General features: G+C 43.3%; 2 protein-coding genes across 2 annotated transcripts; one reads left to right on the top strand and one right to left on the bottom strand.

The window, feature by feature from the left end:
• Positions 1-839: 839 nt before the first annotated feature.
• LOC110490752 (condensin-2 complex subunit H2) lies at positions 840-11,804 on the top strand. Its single transcript, XM_090200457.1, is given in 18 exon segments — positions 840-948; positions 1,187-1,288; positions 1,916-1,977; positions 2,984-3,065; positions 3,214-3,282; positions 3,439-3,518; positions 3,700-3,866; positions 4,144-4,289; positions 7,513-7,670; positions 7,746-7,804; positions 7,926-8,027; positions 8,108-8,152; positions 8,252-8,322; positions 8,411-8,606; positions 8,899-8,948; positions 9,078-9,179; positions 9,319-9,468; positions 9,710-11,804. Coding segments are annotated over 16 exon segments (1,581 nt in total). The 5' UTR covers position 840; the 3' UTR covers positions 9,162-9,179; positions 9,319-9,468; positions 9,710-11,804.
• On the bottom strand, positions 10,282-11,786 carry LOC110490334 (cytochrome c oxidase assembly factor SCO2). The gene has a single exon (XM_021563664.3). It carries the CDS (start codon positions 11,784-11,786, stop codon positions 10,845-10,847), a length of 942 nt encoding a protein of 313 aa, XP_021419339.3. The 3' UTR covers positions 10,282-10,844.
• Positions 11,805-13,395: the final 1,591 nt, after the last annotated feature.

Genomic DNA, 13,395 nt, shown 5'->3' with positions numbered 1-13,395 from the left:
TGTCAAATAAAATAACTTTATGTCCTGAAGACAAAGCATTGGCCTAGTTATAGTAGACTTAAATTGGCTTTAAAATCTATGGCAAGGCCTGAAAATGTCTGTCTAGCAATGATCAACAACCAACTTGATAAAGTTTGAAGAATTTAAAAAAGAATGTGAAAATATTGTCCAATCCAAGTGTGCAAAGATCTTAGAGACTTACCCAGAAAGACTCACAGCTGTAATCACTGCCAAAGGTGATTCTAACATGCTAATTCTAATATGTAAATGAGATATTTCAGTATTTCATTTTCAAAAATGTCTAGAAACATTCTTTCACTTTGTCATAATGTGGTATTGTGTGTGGATGGGAGGGTGGGTGGGTGGGGGGGGGGGGGATTTGGAGTTTTAGGCTGTAGTGCAACACAATAGCACTTAATGTATGTTTGTGTTAAAACATTTTGGTAGCTGGCTAACGTTACAGTCAGTAGTAGGTTCTTTTTTGTATTTTACTAGGCAAGTCAGTTAAGAATAAATTATTATTTTCAATGACGGCCTAGGAACTGCCTGTTCAGGGGTAGAACAACAGATTTTTACATTGTCTGCTCGTGGATTCGATCTTGCAACCTTTCGGTTACAAGTCTAACGCTCTAACCACTTGGCTACCTGCAGCCCCGGTTAGTTCGTTAGCAACTATATAAACCGAATTAGAATTTTCTGTGAATTTAAACGTTCTCTAGCTAGATAACTAAATGTCAACCCATCTATTTTGTAGATAGCTACTGAATAAAGTGTTAGCTTTTCTAAAAATCACACCGATTCAAATCTGACATGATTTGATCTCTCATTTTAAGGGGAGCCATGGACACAGTGGAGACTCGATTCACCCATTTGTTGCAGCCTATCCGGGAGCTCACGAAAAACTGGGACATTGATGTGGCCTCGGAGTTGGCAGATTATCTAGAGGAGGTAGGAATGAGCCCGTGGCATGCACTATGGGGCAAATCATGTAAATAAAATAGACTTAAAGTACTGTATTAACAACAATGTTGTGTGTCAACACACAAACACAGCCTTGAATTGAGTCGCTAACTGGGTTGAAAATCACACAGACCAAGGCTGGAGTAGACTGTTAAGAAAGCTTGTCCTCTCACACATTGATATACACTGCACTTACCACTGTCATATTGTCTCTCTGGTCTGGCAGTTGGATGAGATGTGAATCTCGTTCGACGGGGGCAAAACCACTCTTAACTTTGCAGAGGCAGCGCTGCTCATACAAGGCTCAGCATGCATTTACAGCAAGAAGGTGAGAAGTTGTTTGGTAGAAAAGAAGAACATCATAGGCTGGTTTCATATAATATTCCTGACTTGTTGTCCAAAAGTAACTATGTGATCCAGAGAATTTTACCGTTTTAAAACTCGTTTCCTGCAATTCTACACATCTTGTCAAGGGGCTGACAGGCTGAGAGAGAGAACATTCTGTTTTTAAGCTAATTTCCTTCAATTCTTCTACACATTTTGCCATGGGGCTGAGATAAATTGCAGTTTTAATGTTAATTTTCTGCAATTCTACACTTTTTGCCATGGCTTATGCAATCTATCTGAGTGACTCAAACATTATAACAAAATCAACTGTCTAGTCAACTGCATGACTGTCTAGTTTTTATTTTAGTGATGGTTAGTTCTCAAAGATATTATTATTTTTTAAACGTATAGGTCCATTATCTTTTCTACACAGTTTATATCTGGCTTAAGTGGTTTCAGTTTACACAAAGTTTTCCATTCCTCAAATTATTTTCAAAACAAAATCATATAATTATTTTATCACATTTTTTTGGGGGGAGGCAACAATTTAGCAGGCTGCTGCAGCTAAATGAATATAGGGGAAACACTTTATTAAAATGCATTATTTTGTTATTATTGCTTGATTCAGGTGGAGCATTTGTACAACCTGGTGTACCAAACTCTGGACTACATCAATGACAGAAACAAGAAGTAAGTACAGTGCCTTCAGAAAGTATTCACACCCCTTGACTTTTTCCACATTTTGTTGTTACAGACGGAATTTAAAATGGATTCAATTGAGATTTTGTCACACAATACCCCATAATGTCAAAGTGGAATTATGTTTTTAGACATTTTTACAAATAAATAAGAAATTAAAAGCTGAAATGTCTTGAGTCAATAACTATTCAACCCATTTATGGCCAGCATAAATAAGTTCAGGAGTAAATATGTGCTTATCGTGATTTTTGAATGACTACCTCATCTCTGTACCACACACATAAAAGGATCTTTATGGTTCCAAAGTCGAGCAGTGAATTTCAAACACAGAAAGGCAGTTAAAAGAAGGAAGCCTGTCCAAAATATAAATATTCCAAAACATGCATCCTGTTTGCAATAAGGCACTAAAGTAAAACTGCAAACAAATATGTCAAATAAAATAACTTTATGTCCTGAAGACAAAGCATTGGCCTAGTTATAGTAGACTTAAATTGGCTTTAAAATCTATGGCAAGGCCTGAAAATGTCTGTCTAGCAATGATCAACAACCAACTTGATAAAGTTTGAAGAATTTAAAAAAGAATGTGAAAATATTGTCCAATCCAAGTGTGCAAAGATCTTAGAGACTTACCCAGAAAGACTCGCAGCTGTAATCACTGCCAAAGGTGATTCTAACATGCTAATTCTAATATGTAAATGAGATATTTCAGTATTTCATTTTCAAAAATGTCTAGAAACATGCTTTCACTTTGTCATTATGTGGTATTGTGTGTGGATGGGAGGGTGGGTGGGTGGGGGGGGGGGATTTGGAGTTTTAGGCTGTAGTGCAACACAATGTGGAATAAGTCAAGGGGTATGAATACTTTCGGAAGGCACTGTACCCTGCCTCGCTCCCTGTGAACACACACAGGCCCACTCAAGCCACCAGTCTTCATGCTGCTCTGCTTCTTCACTTCCTTTCCCATTGAGTTAAAGGGATTTGTACCTGTCATTTTCAGGAAAGATAAACGAGCAGTGACATCTGGAGAGGATGGCACGGATGGGGCCTCCTCCAACAATGCTAATGATGATGACGGCGGGGTAAGAGTGTGGAGCTGGGGGCGGTGACAGTTGGGCGAGGGAACCCTGGCCAAAGAGAGCTATAAGGTGTGTGTAGCAGGCTTTAGTTCTGGCCCAACACTGTTATCACCTGATTTTACTGATGTTTGTTTTTTTGTTGTTCCCCCAGTTTGACTCCTTAGACCAGGATACAACAGATGTCTCACTGCAGTTAGAGATGAAGAACGAGGCCAACACAGTGAGTGTCCCCCTCTGGAAACATTTAACCCTTTATAAATGCCCCCCAGAATGTACAATATATTGATTGGTGTTTCAATCAGACTAAATGATTTGTGTGTGTGTGTGTGTATCCATAATTCTATCTGTGTAAATTATTGCCCTGTGTGTTCCTTAGAATGTGGACGTGGCCCCTCTTCCCCCCGAGTCTCTGATTCCTCCTGAGGCGTTTGAGAAACAGAAGCTGCTTCTCATCAGGTGGGTTCCAAGTCCACGGCCTAAACCGCCCTCAACATGATGAACTTTTCTGTAGAATAACTATGAAGCATTATAAGCCTTGCCATATGTAGCAGCCTTACTTTTTGATGGAACACATTACTTCAGAGGGCTGTCGTATCAATGTTTGTTTGTGTATTTTCCCTGTTTGTATGTGCTGCAGTCTGAAAGGATAGGTGCTGGGCAGCTGTAAGGACTTTAAGATGAACACGTTCATTCCGGACTCCCTGGGTATCATCCGCCTCTTCCTGGCCTCCTCTCAGTCCCACTTCCTCAGGGACGCCCTGTCTGACGCACCCCTGGTCCCCGTCACCCTGTTCGGGCACCAAGGTAGAGATGGATACAGTATATCGACAGTTGTACATTACTGTGTCTAGGTCTATATACTGTACACAACTGTAGTCAAGCCAAAACAGCCGACTGGTCATAGAAAACACCCCATAGATTTGGTTTCTCTGGGGGCGTTTGTGATGTGTTTTGCCTCCAACAGAGCACTAAATCCCATACCATGTTGCAAGGACCAGCTCAAATGGAATATACAGTTATTTTATGTGTATTTCTAAGCTATGGCCGGGTGTTGACTTCCTTATTGTTGTTGTGTGTCCAGATGACGCAGAGCTTGCAGCAGGGGATGCCATGTCGGGCGTTGCCAGGGACGATGGTGCTGATGCCGGTGCGGAGAACTTCCTGACCCTGGAGGACAAAGGAATGGAGATGGACCAGGGACCTGAGGAACATGTTGACAGACACCAGGTAGGAACGTAGAAATATCTCTCTCTTACACACACACATACTCCTACACATATATAGATATATAGATATATATTGCCTTCAGAAAGTATTCACACCCCTTGACTTTTTCCACATTTTGTTGTCACAGCCTGAATTTAAAACACACAATACCTCATAATGTCAAAGTAGAATTGTGTTTTCTGAAATTTTCATAAATGAATAAAAAATTAAAAGCTGAAATGTTTTGAGTCAATAAGTATTCAAGCCCTTTGTTATGGCAAACCTAAGTTCAGCAGTAAAAATCTGCTTATCAAATCAAATTGTATTAGTCACATGCGCCGAATACAACAGGTGTAAGTTTCACCTTAGTGAAATGCTAATTTACGAGTCCCTAACCAACAATGCAGTAAAAAATAAATAATAAGAAATAAAAGGAACAAGTAATTAAAGCGCAGCAGTAAAATAATAATAGCGAGACTATATACAGGGGGTACCGGTACAGAGTCATCTTGCAGGGGGACCGATTAGTTGAGGTAATATGTACATGTAGGTAGAGTTATTAAAGTGACTATGCATAGATGATAACAACAGAGAGTAGCAGTAGTGTAAGGGGGGGGCAATGCAAATAGTCTGGGTGGCCATTTGATTAGATGTTCAGGAGTCTTATGGCTTGGGGGTAGAAGCTGGTTAGAAGCCTCTTGGACCTAGACTTGGTGCTCCGGTACCGCTTGCCGTGTGGTAGCAGAGAGAACAGTCTATGACTAGGGTGGCTGGAGTCTAGCACCTAACGGATATGTTATAATGTAACGTTAGCTGTTATCTAGCCATTTTTAGGGCCTTCCTCTGACACTGCCTGGTATAGAGGTCTTGGATGGCAGGAAGCTTGGCCCCAGTGATGTACTGGGCCGTATGCACTTCCCTCTGTAGAGCCTTGTGGTTGGAGGCAGAGCAGTTGCCATACCAGGCAGTGATGCCATACCAGGCAGTGAACCAGTCAGGATGCTCTCGATGGTGCAGCTGTAGAACCTTTTGAGGATCTGAGGAACCATGCAAAATCTTTTCAGTCTTGTGAGGGGGAATGGGTTTTGTCGTGCCCGCTTCACGACTGTCTTAGTGTGTTTGGACCATGACAGTTTGTTGGTGATGTGGACACCAAGGAACTTGAAACTCTCAACTTGCTCCACTACATCCCCGTCCTTGAGAATGGAGGCGTGCTTGGTCCTCCTTTTTCATGTAGTCCAGAATCATCTCCTTTGTCTTGATCACGTTGAGGGAGAGGTTCTTGTCCTGGCACCACATGGCCAGGTCTCTGACCTCCTCCCTATAGGCTGTCTCGTTGTTGTCGGTGATCAGGCCTACCACTGTCGGCAAAACTTAATGATTGTGTTGGAGTCATGCCTGGCCGTGGAGTCATGAGTGAACAGGGAGTACAGGAGGGGACTGAGCACGGACCCCTGAGGGGCCCCTGTGTTGAGGATTAGCGTGGCGGATGTGTTGTTACCTACCCTTACCACCTGGGGGTGGCAAGGCCCATCAGGAAGTCCAGGATCCAGTTGCAGAGGGAGGTGTTTAGTCCCAGGGTCCTTAGCTTAGTGATGACCTTTGAGGGCACTATGGTGTTGAACGCTGAGCTGTAGTCAATGAATAGTATTCTCACATAGGTGTTCCTTTTGTCCAGGTGGGAAAGGGCAATACCAATTGCATCATCTGTGGATCTGATAGGGCTGTACGCAAATTGGAGTGAGTCTAGTCACTTAAGTGGCATGGACTCACTCTGTGTGTTACAATAGTGTTTAACATGATTTTTGAATGACTACCTCATCTCTATACCTCACACATACAATTATCTGTAAGGTCCCTCAGTCGAGCAGTGAATTTCAAACACAGATTCAACCACAAAGACCAGGGAGGTTTCCAATGCCCCGCAAAGGTCCCCTATTGGTAGATGGGTAGAAAATAAATAAAAAGCAGACATTGAATATCCCTTTGGACATGGTGAAGTTATTAATTATACTTGAATGGTGTATCAATACACCCAGTCGCTACAAAGATACAGGCGTCCTTCCTATCTCAGTTGCCGGACAGGAAGGAAACTGCTCAGGGATTTCACCATGAGGCCAATGGGGGCTTTAAAACAGTTACATAGTTTAGTAGCTGTGATAGGAGAAAACTGAGCATGGATCAACAACATTGTAGTTACTTTACAATACTAACCTAATTGACAGAGTGAAAAGTAGGAAATCTATAGAGGATACAAATATTCCAAATCATGCATCCTGTTTGCAATAAGGCACTAAAGTAATACTGCAAAAAGTGTGGCAAAGCAATTAACATTTTGTCCGGAATACAAAGTGTCATGTTTGGGGCAAATCTAATACAACACATTACTTAGTACTGCTCTCCATATTTTGAACCATATTGGTGGCTGCATCATGTTATGGGTATGCTTGTAATCGTTAAGGACTAAGGGGTTTTTGAGGATAAAAAATCAATGGAATGGAGCTAAGCACAGGCAAAATCCTAGAGGAAAACTTGGTTCAGTCTGCTTTCCACCAGACACTGGGAGAACAATTCACCTTTCAGTAGCACAAAAACCTAATACACAAGGCCAAATCTATACTGGAGTTGCTTACCAAGAAGACACTGAATCTTCCTGAGTGGCTGAATTACATTTTTGACTTAAATCTGCTTGTAGAGCTAAGGCAAGACATGAAAATGGTTGTCTAGCAATAGTCAACAACCAATCTGACAGAGCTTGAAGAATGTAGAAAAAAATTATTGGCAAATATTGTACAATCCAGGGGTGCAAAGCGCTTAGATACTTACCCCAAAATACTTACATCTATAATCGCTGCCAAAGGTGATTCTAACGTGTTAACTCAGGAGTGTGGATACTTATATAAATGAGATATTTCTGTATTTCATTTTCAATAAATTTGAAAAAAGACAGCATTTTTTTCACTTTGTCATTATGGGGTATTTAAAAGATTTTGAATTCAGGCTGAAATACAACAAAATGTGGAATAAGACCATGGTTTTGAATACTTTCCAAATGCACTGTATATATATGTATACCTGCATAGGAACCGTAGGTTTCACACATGCCTAGTTCCATTGCAGCTAGTAACCCCTTTATTGTAGCCCTTTTATGGGACCTTGTGTTGAATTGTGTACGATTTTGTATTATCATGTGTTCTGTTTATTGATCTCTTGTATCCGTGTGTTCTAACTTGTTCTCTCACAGGACCCCAGTGAAGGGAGGCTGTTGAGGGAGAGGGGAGGAGTCCAGCAGCTCTCTGAGGAGGAGCAGAAGAAACAGAGGAAGGAGGAGGAGAGGGCCCAGACGGTACGGTTACTCGTCACAACCACAGACACGGGGGATAAACCACCATACATTTCGAGGTAAAAAATAACCATTCTAGTACGCACTTAGTTTTTTGTCGATGTCTTTGTGATGTGATGATTGTTGTGATGCAGGCAAACATATGGAGGTTACATTACCTTTATGATACAGTCGGCGAAGCCTCTGAAAACAGGTGAGGAAACATTTTCCTATCGATGAGATGCTGTCCAACTGACTCTTACTCACTGAGAGGATGTCAGTGTATTTTCTATGAGGGGTCCTGTCTGTGTTAAATGTGTGTTCTTTCACCATAGGAAGATGTTACAAGGTTCCTCCGGGTTTGGATGATTCTGGGAAGCGGAAAAGGAAAGGCCTCTCTGCACTGCAAGACTTCTGGACCTGGTACACTGGCACCCGTAAGTAGTGTGTGTTGGTGTTTTTATGAAGACTGTGACTCGGATGGAATATACCTGACAAATGCCTCCTCTTGTTGCAGATGACCCCCATGAACCCAGGCTAAAGAATGGACCCACGTATACAGGTAAGGGTGGATCTCATAACTAAATGACAGGAGATAGAGACTTTATCTTTTGAACCCTCTATTATTTGGCGCTTACAGCAAGTGGTATTTCTGTTACAGACTTGAACTACATCTATATGAGTCAAATGAAAGACAAGCTGAAGACCCGGAAGAGGATTCTTGGAAAAACAGTATGTGTTTGTACTGCTATGGGTCATGATGCACAAAGCATTTGTTGCTGTTTTTATGTACTGAACATACAACCTTTTGCCCTTACAGGGTGTGTTTGTGTCTGACGAGGAGCTGAGAAGGACGTACCTGCAGCTGGACGAGAGAGAAGAGAGGGAGGAGGAGTTAGAGGGCCTCAGACACCATGACCTGCTAGGCCTGCTCGATGACCTCTCTGACAACGAACATGACCCTTTGACTGATGAAGCCCCGGCTGACTTCCTGAGTGGACAGGACTTCGTACCAGGTAGACACTGTCCTGTCTGTCTTTCTATCTCTCAGACCTCATTCACTCCTGCTATTAACTGCACATATTTTAAGGCAAGGTGTAAACAGAGCCATGAGGTCTCGACTGTGTGACTGTAGAGTTGGACTAATGTATTAGTGTCACTCCACAATGATATGTTACTTGACAACACAAAACACAGATGTTAAAACCACTTTGTGGACCACTCAGGAAAGTTTTAAGACACTGTAGGCAATCTTAGGCAAAGATGGTATAGTTCTGAGTATGTTTACAATTTTTCTGTCGCTGCCAGGGGCAGACATGGACGGACTGAGTTACGAAGACCTGGTGAAGAAGAGTGTGGTACATATATACGGTCTCAATGAGCCAGTCTTTCTGGGTCATGTTACAGCGATAAATACTAGAGGGTTCTGTGTAGCTAGTCACTGATGTTCCTGATGCCCCCCCACACACACTTCCTTCATATTTCAGGAGCAGTTCCTAGTGAACTCCCAGGGTTATGCCCAGGAGACGGCGCTGTCGAAAAGAGTGAAGGAATGGGAGGATAAAATATGACCGGAACTCACCTATCAGGTAAGATTCAATGGCTTACTTTCCAGACATTTTGCTGTAGATCAAGTATCTATTCTATTCTAATGGAAAATGATATCATTGTTCACCCCGTTGGTGATTTCTAGTGTTGGCTAAACCTCCTGACCCCATGTCTCTGTAGGAGGTGCGTGCTACCTTTGACATCCATGACTATGGGGACAGGATCGTAGCGGCTTTGAGCAGTGTGGGCCAGAGGAGGACCTTCTCCTCTATAGTCCACGGCATGGACAACTTCGAGGCCTGCAAGTACATGTTGGCTTCCCTTCAACTGGTGAGTGTGTGTGTGTGATTGTGCTGTATTCAATTCATTCAATCTAATCAAGCGTAATCAGCCACTGTCTGGAGTTTAGTCTTGACACTGAACACTTGATATTTCGAGATACTTGATTTTATTGTATGACAAATGAGTTTGATAGCTTCTAGTTCAAGGTGTATTTGTCTACAGTAACTCCCATTACTCTACCATCAGGACACTGTGCCATCAGGTTATTATCATGCTCTCTCCTCTTCAGGCCAACGACTACACAGTGGAGATCGACAGGAGTGCAGGTCTCGAGGAAAGCATCGACACCATGGGACTCACTCTGCTCAGCAAACACCGGGCCAACCAACGATTCAAGAAAGCCCCTGCAGCAACCTCCGACCCTATATGACCCAGACATCTCATGATCGTGTGTGTGTGTGTGTGTGTGTGTGTGTGTGTGTGTGTGTGTGTGCTCTTGCCTCCTACTGACTCCGTGGGGACTAGAGACCCATTACTCTGAAACGTGGTACGCCACTTGTGCCTACCGGACCACTGGTACTGACTGACCTGCTCTATCAACAACCTGGCTGCACCTATTCTCTCCTCACGTACTTGCTCTTTAATTTCAACCCCCTGTCTATTGTTTGATCTAAGGTGTCTCTGTTCTCTGTATGTCTTGTCTGTGTGTATCATGTCTGTGTATTCCTCTGGTTCTGTCAAGATAAATAATCTCTCTTTACCTCAATCACCTGCATCTACACAATATATTTACCAGATGTGGCATTCAGGGTATGTTGGTAGTGTTGACTGACCCTAAGAATTATCACCCTGTTCACAATGTTTGCCTTCGTATCCATGACAATTCTATACGTTGGTTTTTATTTGCATATTTGTCCAAGTGGTGTAGAACTCATACATTTTCTATATCAGATGAGAGGATGTGATAATTTTTCTTTCATTCAAGAGATCAACCTAAATTGGGAAATTATGTTTCACTGGTTTGTATGGAAATTATATAGAGATTTTTTTTACAACGGCCAAAAACGTGTATAAAATAAAACGAGCATGTAGATTTTACGAAGATTATATGAAGACACTTTCAATACTGCAACACCTACTAGTGTCTGTATACTAGTGATTGTAGTGCCCTTGACAAAAGACTAGTATGAAGACAATTTCATATCCTAACCATTATTGGTGTCGGACAAAAACAACTTATTGCACACACAGAATCATCATAGCCTCGATGAAGCGTCCATATTGTTGTGGTTCAGTCTGGTCTGAGAACAATTCACAGGGCCTCATTTCTGATGGAGGATTGTTGTTATCTGGACATTGGGTTCAGCTTAAGTGTAACATACCAAAGGCCTTTGATAGAGTCTTGTTGGTGTGGTTACCGTCATTCATTCAGAGAGTTTGACGTAGCTCTTCATATGGTTCCTGATGCTCTCAGCGATCTGCACGTCGTCCTTCATCCTGTTGTAATAGTCCAGGAACAGCCCATCTGGGTTGACCAGGTAGATGAGGATGGTGTGGTCCACTATATAGTCCCCGTCCTCATCCTTCGGTCCAGGGCTGGCGTACACCCTGTAGTCCTTCCCCGCCACCTTCACCTCCTCTGGGGTACCCGTCAGGCCGATCAGCCGGGGGTGGAAGTCCTTCACGTACCTCTCCAGGGCCGCCACGTCGTCTCGTTCCGGGTCGACCGTCACAAACAGCGGTTGGACCGCTGGGAGAGATCGGTCCTTGTCCAGAGCGCTGACCACAGCAGATATCTTATCCAGCTCATCGGGGCAGATGTCAGGGCAGTGGGTGAAGCCAAAGTAGAGGAGCACCCAGCGACCCAGGAAGTCTCTCTTGGTCCTGCGGTGCCCCCTGTGGTCGAGGAGGCTGAAGTCTCCCTGGCCCAGGGCCACCTTTTTCAACTGCTCTATACGCTGCATTTGGTGATTTTGCCGCTTCTCGTTTCGCACGTACCACCAGGTGCCAAGCAGACCCCCGCCGAAAAGCAGGGTGACCACCAGCCGCGTTCGCAGCCTGATCTTGGCTGTGGAGGTGTTGGGTCCCTGGGAGAGGGCGACCCTCTGGGTGAAAAGGGGGAGGGAGAAGGGGCCACGGGAACTCCCCAGTGTCTGTTGCGGGTGTGTAAAAGGGCCATATAGCCCGGTCCTATGTTTAGGGGTATGGTGTCCACAGAGGGGTGCCTGTGAGGTGAGCCATGCCCTCTGGGGGTGGTGTGTGGAGCCAGAAGTCTGTTGGACTGTTGAAGACCTCAAGGTGCATCTCAGGAGTCTCACAGACGTAGCATGGAGGTCACCCCCTATGAAGCCTACAAGTCCCAGCATATTTCCCCCAGCAAACCTAGAGGGGGGGGAATAAAGGGATAAAGGGTCATCACTAGTCACCACAGCCACAAACCCTGTCTATTTCTACAATTTATCTTCTTAAAATGTGAGTGTTAAACCTAACCTAATTATTTTAATGCGTTTTTAAGATATAGCCAATTTTGACTTTGCGGCTGTGGTAACTAGGGGAAAACAGAAAAGTGAGAATGTAAGCAAAGTATGTGTTCCCAAGGCATACCAGCCCATTCAAATAACATTTTATTGGTCACATACACAGATGGTAATGCGAGTGTAGTGAAATGCGAGTGTAGTGAAATGCTTGTGCTTCTAGTTCCGACAGTGCAGTAATATATAACAAGTAATCTAACAATACCCCAACAACTACCTAAAACAGACAAATCTAATTGGGTTAATGAGAATATGTACTTATTTTTATTTCACCTTTATTTAACCAGGTAGGCTAGTTGAGAACAAGTTCTCATTTGCAACTGCGACCTGGTCAAGATAAAGCATAGCAATTGGACACATGCAACAACACAGAGTTACACATGGAATAAACAAAAGATAGTCAATAATACAGTAGAACAAAAGAAAACAAAAAGTCTATATACAGTGAGTGCAAATGAGGTAAGTTAAGGAAATAAATAGGCCATGGTGGCGAAGTAATTACAATATAGCAATTAAACACTGGAATGGTAGATCGGCAGAAGATGAATAGATACTGGGGTGCAAAGGAGCTAAATAAATAAATATCAGTATGGGGATGAGGTAGGTAGATAGATGGGCTGTTTACAGATAGGCAATTCGTTCCAGTCATGGGCAGCAGAGAACTGGAAGGAAAGACAACCAAAGGAGGAATTGGCTTTGGGGGTGACCAGTGAGATATACCTGCTGGAGCGCGTGCTACGAGTGGGTGCTGCTATGTTGACCAGTGAGCTGAGATAAGGCGGGGCTTTACCTAGCAGAGACTTGTAGATAACCTGTAGCCAGTGGGTTTGGCGACGAGTATGAAGCGAGGGCCAACCAACAAGAGCGTACAGGTCGCAATGGTGGGTAGTGTATGGGGTTTTGGTGACAAAACAGATGGCACTGTGATAGACTGCATCCAGATTGTTGAGTAGAGTTGGAGGCTATTTTATAGATGACATCACCGAGGTCGAGGATCGGTAGGATGGTCAGTTTTACGAGGGTATGTTTGGCAGCATGAGTGAAGGATGCTTTGTTGCGATATAGGAAGCCGATTTTAGATTTAATTTTGGATTGGAGATGCTTAATGTGAGTCTGGAAGGAGAGTTTACAGTCTAACCAGACACCCAGGTATTTGTAGTTGTCCACGTATTCTAAGTCAGAGCCGTCCATAGTAGTGATGCTGGACGGGCGAGCAGGTGCGGGCAGCGATCGATTGAAAAGCATGCATTTAGTTATACTTGCGTTTAAGAGCAGATGGAGGCCACAGAAGGAGAGTTGTATGGCATTGAAGCTCGTCTGGAGGTTAGTTAACACAATGTCCAAGGAGGGGCCAGAAGTATACAGAATGGTGTCGTCTGCGTAGAGGTGGATCAGAGAATCACCAGCAGCAAGAGAAACATCATTGATGTATACAGAAAAG

Source organism: Oncorhynchus mykiss, chromosome 15 (genome assembly GCF_057628025.1).
Source record: "Oncorhynchus mykiss isolate SJ-2025 chromosome 15, ASM5762802v1, whole genome shotgun sequence".
NCBI classification, from domain to species: Eukaryota; Metazoa; Chordata; class Actinopteri; order Salmoniformes; family Salmonidae; genus Oncorhynchus; species Oncorhynchus mykiss.
Note: the sequence above shows the minus strand (reverse complement) of the source record. Positions and strands in the feature narration are given on the sequence as shown.